Raw genomic sequence first — 13136 nt, 5'->3', positions numbered from 1 at the left:
TTCTTTAACGTGTTAACAGGAATTTGGTTGTACACAGATAAGATATTCTGGAATCAGGAGAATCACTGGCATTTAAAGCAGCTGTGTTAAACMGTAGGGTTGGGCGATATTGGCAAACCAAAAAAAAAAAAAAATCTTGATTAATTGTGTTATTTAGCCGATAATTAAAATCACGATTAATAYGTAGATTAGGGTGGTCCTCTCTACAGTAAGCCAAAAATAAAAATGTGACTTTTTTAAGGTGCTTCCTGACAAAATAGCTAATTTTGCAAAGAAAATCTTTTGTACCAAATTTTATCTCAATACAACTTTTCTAATCACTACCAGATGTGGGGTGAAAATTAGAATAGTTGAGCTCATTTGTGCATGCCAGSATGCTTGTTTAGAAACGAAATACAAAGCGAAACAAGACGGCAGCATAGTGGCTCAGTTGGTAGAGCAGATGCCTCTCAGCAAGAAGGTCGCCGGAKCCAATCCCGGCCCGGGGAAGCCTTCTGGGTAGAGTTTGAATGCTCCTCTCCTTGCGTGTGTGGGTTTCCTCCCACAAACCAAAAACTAAATGAGTAACTCTAAATTGTCCCTAAGTGTTTGTGTATGGTTGTTTGTTTCTATGTGGCYCTATGATGGCCTTGTGACCTATCCACGGTGTACCCTGCCCCTTACACAATGATTGCTGTGGGTACCAGAAACACCCCATRACCTGAAAGAAAGATAATGGATGGATGAAAAACAATCCTCCCTCATTTAAATGGGCTTACAAGAAAATTATAAAAGAAATAAGTGTCATAGTTCACATATTTGGTRAGAACAAACAGTCATGAAGAGTGGCATTTGGTCATGACTTTCTTCACTTCCAGGAACTGACATCGATGCCACCTAACAATTTGGAGCATGTATTGCCACTGCTGATCACTTGATTGTAATYCTGGATGAGTTCCCTGTTTGTTAAAGTCATTGACATCCCAATCATTGGTCATTGGCATCCTATTGCTACACAGATCCTGCCATGATGACTACAATGATGGGTCATCGACAAGGCAGTTCATGTTGATGCTGAATGCCTCAAAATGGGACTTGAGGCAGATGTAACAAAATCTGCCACAGTTTTGGTAACAATAGCTTCATTTTCTTCTAGGTCCACTGTTGCACAAGACTTGAGGATCATTGTGACCTCCCTCCTTGAGAACAGCTACGATCATCATGTACAATGCTTCTGTCAAATATGACAAGTCTGGCCAGTTCTTTACTCCGATACCACAGATTTCTGGCTAACGTCTCGCTGGTGGCCTTGGCAATGACAGAATCAGAACTCAAAATTTTACTCGCCTGGCACAAAAACGGGAGTTGAGCGGCAGTGGTTAATATTTTTCAAATCTTATGAAATCTCTCCCCATTTATTTTTTCCCCCAAATGGAACAAAAAAATGAAGAAGCACCTTGGAAAAGTAGAAGTTTGTATTTGGGCATCATCCTAACGTAGCTGACATTGTGGCCTTGGTCCACTTTTTCTGGCTTTCCTCTTACTCCAATTTATGTCAATGTTTCAGGTGATCAAACAAGTTCACAGGGTTTGCTTCGGTCRGGCTCACATGCGCTCCTTGTAGCGACTGTGTGTCGCACGCAAGAATACGTCATCACGCAACACAAATCGCAGTAACTGCAAAGCGGCAAACATTAACTGTTGGCAGTTTTTCCTGGTGATTCATTGCACACGAGACGATGTTGCCCAACCCTAGTGTGCACGTGTGTGATCGGCTCGCTTTGTAAAGCCGCCGCTTGTTTATCTCGTTATTGCATTTCCCCCCCCTCAAGCCCGTGACTCATTAATCAAATATTCATACATCCCTGTAAATAAATGGTGAACAAAGTTAACCCTCAGAACACCCTGTGGCCCAGAGCACAAATGCTTCTGTCATGTTTCTGTCCAAAAAAAAAAAAAAGAAAATCCTAAATGTCACATCTCATGTCCACCCTTTCATAATCTCATATAAGAATGTCTCTGTAGATGCTTTGCTATTGCATATTTCATGTTCCCGCTCTGTCTACACACACTGTTGCTAAGCCAAAAAGTAAAAACGGAAATGGACACACAGATCAAGCAGGGGATCTAAAGGATGCCTTTATGTGCCCAGACGCTGAWTCTCCRTGACAGAAAAGAGGAACAGACAAGGGATTCTTCCTCAGTCTGTCCGTCCAGCTCACACTTGGCCCGGTTCCCCTACAGAAGGGGGCATTTTCATGCCTTTAAAAAGCGCAGCTCATCATAATACAAGAATTTGCATTGTGCAGAAAAATGGTCTTAGAATAGCTTAAACCAGAGCGGGGCGACAGGCAGATTATCCATGGCAGCAGAGCTTTGCACACAAGGATATTTGCTTTTCCTCCTCGCAGGAACACAACTGCCGCCAGTGTCATCGGGTCACAGTTTTTCCCGGTTCCTGGTTAATGGGCTGTAGAGATGGTTAGCACGTACGATTAGTTTTAATCTTCTGTATTTGACTGGGAGAGAAAAAAGAATTGAATTTATTTCAACACACCACTGAGATTTCTATGCATAGCGGGAAATGAAGTAAACATTTTATTTATTTATTTGATTTGCYCTCAGAGAGCAGCTTTGAATTCTTTAAATGGAGAAACAAACTGATCCATGTGAAATACTTTATTTAACTTTTTTTTCCTTCTGCCTAACGCGTTAATTTAAACAGACACACAAAGCATGAGTTGCTRTGAAAGTAACACAAAGACTTAATCTGAATGATTTTACAGTGTTTAAGTAATAAAAAAGTGCTCATCTGACCCATCCTCCTTCCTCCTTCATGACAGGTACAGTTTGTTAATTGGTAATTATTGCACAATGACAGATCTTTAYGTTCTCAATGTTAGAAATCAATATCGAGGAAAAACAAAAACAGGAAATGTATCAAAGAATCTACAAAACTTTGGCGAAAAATCACCTTCGTGTGAAAAATATCTATGAGAATGCTAAAACGGATGACCAAACACAACATAAACAAGTGTTGATAACAGTTCAACTTTAAATATATTTGCGTCTATCTTTGTTACAAATTCTTAAAATTTGATTCAAGTGTTGTTTTAATTGGAGATGATGCTGAAATCACCAGCAGGTGATATAGAGAATAATATATATGATGRCACTCAAACAGGTCACTTATTGAAATACAAGAGGACTCAGAATTTTCATTCAGATGGACAACATTCTTAGCTCTGTGTCTCCAAACAGCCTTTATCCCACGACGGTGCTCACTGCAGCCCCTGGGGCTTATAAATAAACTCTATAAACTGTCCATGTGACCCGAAGGGCAACTTTTAAACAATACATTTACAATCAACTTTCATGTTGGTCTTGAACGTTCTGAAATTCTAAACAAATTCAAACTAATTAAAAAATCCTGCAGCTGATGCCTCTTTTATAATGTTTTTTTTAATAAAATTATATTGCATAATCCTAAATTACTCAATCCTGAATGTGCTTATTCTAAATCTATAGTAGTTTATATTAAATAAAAGCAGAAATGGGACCTAGAATTCTTAATTTAAGTTAAATATCTGTAATTTTTAAATGTAAATGAACAGTAAAGTGTCACCTGCTCAGTGACACCACAAATATTTTGGTCTTAGTTCTTTTCAGATCTATTCAGATGACATGTTTCTAATTTTAACTTTGTTTTTGCACTTTTAAACATCATCTACATTGGCAAATAAAAATTAAAAATGCCTGTTATCATTCAATATTCAATTCATTCAATATCATTTGAAAGCTAATRTTAAAAGTTTGTTTAATTATTCAAGATTCTATTAATGTTGCGACTACAAAAATACAAATACTGATGCAAAACATGTACTTTTTTAAATGTTTTTAAATGAAAGTTAGATCTATAGAGTCAAYAGAGCAGCAGTTGATGTCTAATGGCTCCCTGACAAATGATTCAGTGTGTTCACTTCGCCAAGCTACAAAAATCTCACCATGTTTTCACAGTTCTGTTCAGGAAATATGTTTCCATGACGTAAACACTGGATTACTGTAGCTGTAAAAGGTGCATTAACTGAGTGTCTCCCAACATGGTTTTGGTGGATTACCATCAGTTCCAGTCTTTACAAATTAAAGCCCTCTTTTCTGCACTCATAAACTGGGCTGTCAAAGCAGCACGAAGTCCCCAGAAGTGGTTACCGTTCTGTCAGTGGTCCGAAGGAACGGCCATTCTCGCTTCTCTGGGCTCAGGCCCGCCGACAGGTCGTAATCTCTGCTGCGACCTTGCACGAACGTGAACGCCGGGTACTTCTCCTTTGTGGACGGCTGGAGCAGCTAAAACAGCAGCAGAAGAAGATTTCAGCACCCGAGATTCTATTCGGTCTCTGGATGCAAATGACATTCATTTCAGTGAAARGAGAGACGTGCTTTAGGTAGACATGATAAAGAATTTAGGAAAGGATAGATTGGTTTCAAACATTTGTGCAACAACTACCAGGCTGCACRAATTCAAGCAGATTCGAAGCTAAATGGTGCCACCTACTGGTCAACTAAATGTACACAATTATTGCCACAACAAAGCTATAGATGTGCAGTGGTAAAATAAAAAATAATTAGATTATAAAAAAAATGTAATGAAATAATGGCATTGAATAAGTTATTTTAATTGAGTCACAGCAGTTTTTATTATTATTATTATTATTTTTTTTTTACCTTGGACAGCTCTTCTCTGATTTTCTCGTAGTCTTCAATACTTCTGGAATAAAAGCCAATRGTGCAGCTTGGGTCCATTTGGCTAAAAGGCATCTTCTTTGGTGATGGGCAATGAAACGACTAATGAGAAACAGTAAAATGACAGAACATATTCATCGAACTGAGTACTTAGAGTCAGAAAAATAAAATAAAATAATCAAAGGCAAAAATGCATCATCTTATCCATCGTCATGGTGGCCAAACATTTTGTGCCCTGGTCAAAGGCGTGACTTTACATTTACCGTTGAAGGTGGTGGTGGTGGTGGTGGGGGGTGCTCTCTGTCTGTTTATTTATTGAATCATTTACTTTTGTAAAGCGATTCAAGATATTTTGGGGATCAAATACTTTGTATTTCTTTTTGGGATTTTCTTAATTTTGCAGTTTTCTTTGCATTTACTCTGCACATTTTCTGTTCCACATTAGTTCAAGAGTTAAGAAAAGCCTTACAGGGTTCCCACTGGTCCTTGAAATCATTGAAAGTTTGTGAATTTGAAAAAAAAAGAAGATTTCAAGGTCATGGAAAGTTTGTGAGAACAGCCAAAAATTACACTTGTCCTTGAAAGTCCTTGAATGGTTTTTGGGGATTGAAGTTCTCTATTGACAACTAATTTTCATCATCTGTAAAAATAATAATATTAAAATTATATTTAAAAAAACTTACATTTGTTGTGGTGGATAACACAGGATTACGGTAAACTAACGTGGCTTTGAACAAATAACGTGAACCATAGTGATAGTTTTACCCAATCAGAGCAGAGTAGGGCGGGTCTTTCTTCCTGAGCCCAGGTGAAGCACCACAGCTTCTCMTGTCCTCAGTGTCTGCACATGTTCACATCCCCTCCTCCCAAACTGAGCTGCCAAACCTCCCAGGACATAATTACATATGGATATGAATGTAGGGTATACATTTAATACATTTTCTTTCATTGATTCTGACTCAACAACTTCTATGTCGTTGAGTTTTTCTTTGAATTTACATATTAAACCTGTTTATTGGTAACATTCTGCGTTAGCAGCAGGTAATTGGTGTCGCATGTGGTTTTTAAATTTGAGGAAATTGGTACTGGAAAGTMCTTGAAAGGTCCTTGAATATGAYGTTGACCAAGGTGTGGGAACCCTGACTTACCTTTTTGTCCTATATTTTCCAACARTATCAAATGTTTGACATTTTTAGGATATATTATACAATATACCTTMATTTCTCAATTTTTCAAGAGTGTGGATTTACCTGCTGTGCGACAAATTGGATAGGAAGAGTTACTACTCGTGATTCAACATTTAGAATAGATTCAGATCTATTATATTAACTGGATCAAATTATTGTGGGGGTCATAACCCCCATAACCCCCCAGCGAATTACGCCCATGGACTGGTGATGTAACATTGTACGCCATGACATGCAATAAAAACACAARACAAAGTTTCTATTAAGTGTTGGATTCTGATTTTTATGTACGACTTCTAAAACCTAAAGTCTCAGTGTCTGTGTTTGCAGTATTTCCCTGAAGTGGACGCTTTACTTTTCTGAGCAGAAAATAAATCAGCAGATCGGACTTGTACCTTTAAATACTAACAGAAACTACTAAATATAGATTACTGGCACCTCAGTCTGTGTAATTTTACATTACCTGTAGAGGGAAATCACTAGTGCTGACATTCACAAAAGACTGACAGTAATGAGGGTCCATGTAAATCAAGCTGTCGTCTGCAAGGACAAAACAGAAGACAAGTTATTCAAAACCAACAGATTATCCCCCCACACCTCCAACAAAAAAAGCTTTTTTCCTCAATATCTATGCAGAGTAGCTCAAAGTCACCCGCCTGGCTTACTGTTGGGGTTGCGAGCGTCAAATATGCCTCCCAGAAGGTTGTTGCTTTTTAATATCTACCAGGCCGGATTAAATTCTGCACAATCAGACGCGTTTGTTCAAGCACATTTTTTTTTAACACCCACAAGAAAAGAGGTTGTCGTTTAATTTTCRTGCGCGGGGGGCGGGGTGGGGAGGTTACTTTTACAAACATGCAATTATATTGGAGCATTAGCATTTGATGAATGCAGCGCTGAGCTGTGTCCTGGCAGGGAGAATGTATTGCTTGTCATTTAGACATCATCCAACACTGTATTTCAAATTGGTAAAATGTAAATGCGTAAATATTGACTGCCAAGATGTACAACTGAAGGTTCCTCCTGGCTCCTGAAGGTGATGAAGAGTGGCTCACTTTGTTGGGGGGGTGTGGGGGGGGACGCTGGGTAAAATTTAATGCATGCCTCCTATGGAAATCAATTACGGTTTACAGCTTGGGAGGTTTATGTGTGATAAATGGGCGAGGTTTTGATGGGTCAGAGAGAATAAAGTAAGCCCTGCTTCGCTTGCTTTCATCTCCACTCCTCTTCGTTTTCCTCACGCAAACACGAATACATTAACTTACTTTGTCTCTACACATACAAAGGGTATATTATGCAAAAATCATTTGTTATTCACGCCAAACTCTGTGTGTGTGTCTTTTATTTATTTATTAAATTTTTTTGTTTCACATTATGCTAATACTCACCTTGAAATCCCACAAAGTAGCAGGCCTGTTTGGGCCTTCCTCCGATGATGCCTATGCAGTACTCCAGACTCAATATGCTCTGAATGAACAGAAACACACAAAACGTCCGACTGAGATGTGCTTTCATCTGGCAYCTGACTTAATTTATTCAATTTAATTTAAAACATGTATTAAAACTAACTTATTCCCACTGGGAATACTTACATTTAAATATTAATTACCTTAACTCGCTTCAATCGAGTCGAATTTTCAAGTAGCTTACGTGTTATTAAGCAAAACGAGTTCTAAAACCTCCCAGGACGTAACGGTTTTTCTTACTTTTGCAAAGTCAAAATAGTCWGGGTTTGTCCTCTCTCCTCCCAGCCTCACAGGGATGAGGATAATAACGGCTCGGTTGTTGTTCGGCGCTACAGGAGGTGTGTTCGGTGTCTCACTGGAAGCCTCTTCTGCTTTGGGAGCCTTGTGGCAGTCGACGACGTCGGCGCTGTACACTGTACAGGATCCACACCAAACWGACAAACACAAACAGGTGTGTCTTTCTGTGCATCAGGACTTAGTCAGCCTTTGTTAAACTCGGAAGAGTCAAGTCCTGGGGGGGTGGGGGCATGTGGTGTGCAAGGTTATAACAGTTTGGGTTTTTTTTAATTACAGTTTAGTTTTAAGCCATTGTCATTTTTTCCTTTTTAATTCATTAAATTTTCGTTTTTAGAGTAGATTTGCTAGTTTTTATTAGTTATTATTGATTTTTGTAATGCTTGGTTTCAGTTTAGTTTTCATTGTTTTTTTTTTCTCTTTTAAATAAGATCTGCCAATGCATCTTCCTGCTTGTGGTGTTCTTGCGAGTTAACTTACCAGCAGCTTTTTGGTTCCTTCCTTCCTAAACCTTCCTAAAACAATCGTGTAACTTAGGATGGGCTGGGGGTGAACTGTGTATGTGAGTGTGAATCTGTGTTTGAGTATTAGTATGTAGTTGGATGTGAATGTCTCTGGATGTGAATTTGCATTTCTAAACTTTAGTATTAGCATAACATTACATTACCCTTCATATTACTTTATGTATACATGTTTAATTGTTTGTTTATTTTTATTTTTCCTATCACAGACTTATAGGACTCTGAAAACTGGATGAATATCTAGTGTAATTATGGAGAAGAGGTGTTATTAAATAAGTTTTACTTCTTCCTACCCCTTTTCAGACATGTTAAATGGGATTTATGTGTTATGTGTATTGATATGGGTGTGTATGTATATAGGTTAGGGCTGCCACGATTAGTCGACTAGTCACGATTATTGTCAACTATTAAAATCGTCGACTAATTTAATAGTTGAGGCGTCGTTTTTTTTTTTCTTATGCTGCGTTCACACCAAACGCGATTTCAGCATCAGGAGCATCAAGTTTACATACAAAGTCTATGGTGGATGCGCTTCAATCAGCGTCGGGAAGTGCTGCGGCGCCTCAAGCGTGATTAGAGCAGCGCGATTTGAACGATCTGAGCGTTGAGGCGCAAATCGCTGAAGTTAGAAAATCTGAACTTTTGCAGCTCGACGCGCCACGTCAACCAATCAGAGAGACTCCACTGTGTGACGTAGCGACATATTTCCCGACAGGACAGTTTCCTGAATGATGTCCACTAACCTGAAACAGATGGAGAGGAGCTCTTTAGCTGAAATCGAGTGCCTGCAGTCGGTGTCCTGACAGAGATATCCTCACCAATGCGTGGCAGCGGCTCATCAGACTGGACTCGGGACAAAAACAGTCCTGAAAGCGAGCTGTGAGCCTCTCCCGCAGCTCCTGGGTGATGAAACTCAGAATGTCTCTGAATTATCTGGTGAATTAATTATGAATTAATTATCTGATGAGCGTGACATGCTCTTGCTCTCTGTAAATAAAGCAAAGCCACTTCCTCGTCCGACATTAAACAGAGCCCGACAGAGGAGGGAGGGGCAGGGAGGCTGTTGCCGTGCAGCGCTTCAAGAGCTGACCTGCGTCTGACCTCAAAGTGCACATGCGACCAACTTGAGCGTTGGCTGCGATTTTGAAGCTGAAATCGBGTTCGGTGTGAATGCAGCTTAGCTGTTTTTCTCACCAAACTGCTGCGGCACCTTCCACTGCCGCCTTTCTGTCCTTTCCACACATGSACAGTAGTGGTACCGTAATTAGGGCCGCCACAAACAATTATTATTTTTATAGTCGACTAATCCGTGACTATTTGAYTATGAAAAAAATACTAAGTTAGAAAATGATTTTAATAGTTGGCACAGTCGTGACTAGTCAGCTAATCGTGGCAGCCCTGAGGTACGTATGAAAATATGTGAGGTCACATACTGATAAAAGTTAAAAGTTGAAGCGAGATGTTATAGACTTGAAATGGATGTTTGTTGTGGGGGATAGACTGTCCCCGTTTCAAAGAAGCTCAAGTCTCATAGCAACAGAAAGATGGTTAAGAAAAAAACTGAAAAATAACACAAAGCAAMAGAAAAGTCAGCCTGGGCGCTGTGCCCAGCATGATCATCTTCTCTACCTGTGCAGTCCTGGGAGACGTAGGCAGTTATACCCGCCAAGCCAGGATCCATCGCTTCTTTGACAGCTTTCCTAAAAGACAGAAACAGAAAAAAATTTAATAATTAAAAAAAACAGGACAAGGAAGGAAGGAAACCGAGCTGAAACGTCAAGTTTATTAATTAAAAAGATTCCGCAATTCAGACATTAGTGTTTATTTTATCATATAAAGTGACTATTGTTTCAACTTCAACTTTTAAAACAAAGTGGTGTTTAGCTGTTGCATTATTTGCTTTCTGCTTTMACAACAGTCAGTCTAATAAGGCAGGAGTTCCCAAAATTTTTCGTGCCATGGTCCCACAAACGGCATTAGCTACTGACCRGGAACCATCCTAGCAAACCCACAAAAAAGGCAATAAAATATGTAAAGAAACATCAAGTTTTTTACTCACTAGTCAATAAATATTACATTTGTTTAGCAGAATATTTTTAACTAACATATTTTGTGTTTATTCCCACTGAAAAGCAACTTAAAAAAACGATGAAAGGAACAGAACAAAATAAATCAAAATGCTCTTAAGCTCTCTTAAACATTTTTAAATATTGTTATAAATTATATTTTAAAATAATGATTGGAAAAACAGATTTGATTTTATAACGATTAAAAACATTTTTTTTTTCTCTTTACTTCCCTCCAGCTTTCTGATGTCTCCCTACCGCCCCCTAGTGGCCCCACTTAGAAACACACTGTAATCGAGTACACATTGCAAATAACTCTGGTATTTCAACATTACTTTTTTCAAACTGAGTACAAGTATTTCAGTTTGTATATGGAAATATATCTCATTTAGACAATAAATGTCTATGTAAAGTGTATATTCAATTAAGATGACAAATAATWAACAAATGGATCAATAAGAGAGGAAAGGAGCTTACTTGAGGATGTGTGCAACTACAGCTGGACCATACCAGTCCCCTGCCTGCTTCCCCATCGTCAGTCCTAAGTAGACAAGTCTGTGCAGGCCTAAAGGAGCAGAGGACATGTCCCCGAACCAGGACACCAGAGTGCAGTGATACATCTCCTTTAAATGAGCATCTGCCTCCTCTGCCGATCCCTGGGCCCGAGGGTGGGGTCCAGGAGACGGTTCGCTATCAGAAGACCTGAGGGAGCTCTGCAGGGAAGCCTCCAGAGAGGCAACGAGGCGCTTCGCTGCAGTGGTGGTCCGCGTCTCTGTGTCTAAAGGCTGGAGTGTGAGCGCCTCKGGCCAGGTCCAGTCTGCACGCAAACAAGAAGTGAGCCACAGAGTTTAGAATGAATTTATTGTAATAAACTTAAAATCAAACCGTAAAAATGTTGGAACTATTGATGCTGCAAAAAAATATTTTTTCCCCTCTAAAAAACCTGACAACTGTAATGATAAATAGTAGTAAACTTTTTTTTTGACAGTTTCCAAAAGTGATTATTCAATACGTCTAATTTCCATTTTAAAGTGATAAAACTAAAAGGTTATTCAGACCTTGAAATTAGAAGTCATGTGCCTTAAAWAGCCTGGACCCTTCATGCAATCGAGAAAACAGATTAAAAGTCACACTGTTCAATTATAAGTTTGATTGTCGTAGTTTTTCATTTTCAGAAMGTCTCAGCCCTACAAACAGAGTGGGAGCTGAAAGCAGATAGAATGGGAGTGGTCGGAGCAATAAAGTAAGCCCGAGGCGTTAAAAAATGACCTCCAGTCAAAGTCAATCAAATSTGAAATGGATCAATAAATGTCCCAAAGTGTCCCTTTACAGAGAAATATTTTATTAGCGACATATTTTAGAGATCGGGAAGAATAAATCTGAATTTTTTTCTAAATCACKGCATTGGACGGTTGACTCATAAAGCCGTGATTTGAGACAATGTATCYCAAAAAGACTAAAAAATTCATATTTTAAATGTGATGCATCAGCTTTATAAACTCTTATCGAAAACAAGTCGCAGTTCCTGCAAACATCAGGAAGTGAAATTTTAAAAGTTGCAGCTCATTCTAAAATGATACGTGTAAAAAAACTAACTTAATGCACATAATCTTCCTCTTTTTAGGTTTCTWTATTATTGATTAAATCAGTTTTCTAATTCCACTGTCTACTGACACATTCATACACAGGAGAAAGAAAACTAATTAAACCGCTTGCTGAGCAAGTTTTTTATTTTTAGCGATACTTGTTAAAGTATTATCYTTTTTATTTGCCTTTAATTGACATAAAACTACAATCAGTTTAACCTGCTAGATCTTTTATTAAACTCCAATGTTTTTACATGGCTCCAATTCATTTTAATTTCATTCATTCTAAGTCATTTGTTCCTAGTGCAATAACCATTCTTAACCAAACTGGGTTAAGGGTTTTTATTTTTGTTTTTATTTGTATTTTAAAATTTTGAAATGATGACTGTATGAATGCGTTTTATGGCTGGAGAGCAAAAGGAAAATTTCCACCTTGGTGGACAATAAAGGTTTATCTTATCTTATCTTATCATCTTTATCCTGCAACTTGTTCATCATTTTCCYCCTCACCTCTGCCCAAGAAGTGTAGCACGAGAGCCTGAGCCAGCATCATCTGYCCGGCCCTGAGCATGCAGCCCCAGCCGCAGTCAGAGGTCAGGGAGCTGCCCGGCAGCGGAGAGAAATCTTCCCGGTATGTCAGCCACACGCGAGAAGCAAAATCCTTTCGGAAAGCCTCGACGTTCCCCATGGCAAAGTCCTCATCGGAGGCTTCGCTGCAGGCTTCAGGGAGGCCGTTGTCATCTGAGGGGGGAAAGGGGTCACATGTTTGTTTTCCCACCATAACAGTTCCAATGTGACRTTAATTAGGATTATTTTCCATTTTTTAATTTGTGCACCTGATGTTTAAGTTTGTAGCTCACTTTAAACCAGAATGTTAATATAATCCTCTCTTATCTAAGTACATTCCTTGCACTGATACTGTGTGTATTGTGATAGAGCAACTCTGGACGCAGCATCTCAAAATAAACAGTCCAGCACACAATGCACAAGCACACTGACTCAGGAGGATATTATCACCGCATAACAAGGACATAAAGTCATTTGGAAAAGGAGAAATSGTGTCAAAAATCAATTCTTTGGATAGAAATTCTGTAAACTGGACAAGGAGGTGGGTTTCATTTGAAGAAAACAGGAGAAACATTCCACTTAAASAATGCATTTTCCAAATCAGCTAACAAATGACGTAACAAAAAATTAAACATATTTGTGGGAATTTGTGCTTTGAACAAAGGTCAAGTAACTGGTGTTGTATATATTGATTTTCGTAAAGCGTTTGACACAGTTGATCATTATACTC

At 38.8% G+C, this 13136-nt stretch overlaps 1 protein-coding gene across 1 annotated transcript in view; it reads right to left on the bottom strand.

Annotated features, from left to right (window-relative positions):
• Positions 1 to 2564: 2564 nt before the first annotated feature.
• Positions 2565 to 13136, bottom strand: part of atg4c (autophagy related 4C, cysteine peptidase) — a 13151-nt gene continuing 2579 nt past the window's right edge. Inside the window, exons 4-11 of the mRNA XM_014014280.1 lie at positions 12350 to 12580; positions 10731 to 11070; positions 9817 to 9887; positions 7613 to 7785; positions 7295 to 7373; positions 6370 to 6446; positions 4702 to 4821; positions 2565 to 4323 (exon numbers count right to left, since the gene is read on the bottom strand). Of these exons, the coding sequence (XP_013869734.1) occupies positions 4156 to 4323; positions 4702 to 4821; positions 6370 to 6446; positions 7295 to 7373; positions 7613 to 7785; positions 9817 to 9887; positions 10731 to 11070; positions 12350 to 12580 (1259 nt within the window). The 3' untranslated portion in view covers positions 2565 to 4155. The remainder of the gene's footprint in view (positions 4324 to 4701; positions 4822 to 6369; positions 6447 to 7294; positions 7374 to 7612; positions 7786 to 9816; positions 9888 to 10730; positions 11071 to 12349; positions 12581 to 13136) is intronic.

This window comes from Austrofundulus limnaeus, unplaced genomic scaffold, assembly GCF_001266775.1.
Source record: "Austrofundulus limnaeus strain Quisiro unplaced genomic scaffold, Austrofundulus_limnaeus-1.0 Scaffold113, whole genome shotgun sequence".
Taxonomy (NCBI): domain Eukaryota; kingdom Metazoa; phylum Chordata; class Actinopteri; order Cyprinodontiformes; family Rivulidae; genus Austrofundulus; species Austrofundulus limnaeus.
Note: the sequence above shows the minus strand (reverse complement) of the source record. Positions and strands in the feature narration are given on the sequence as shown.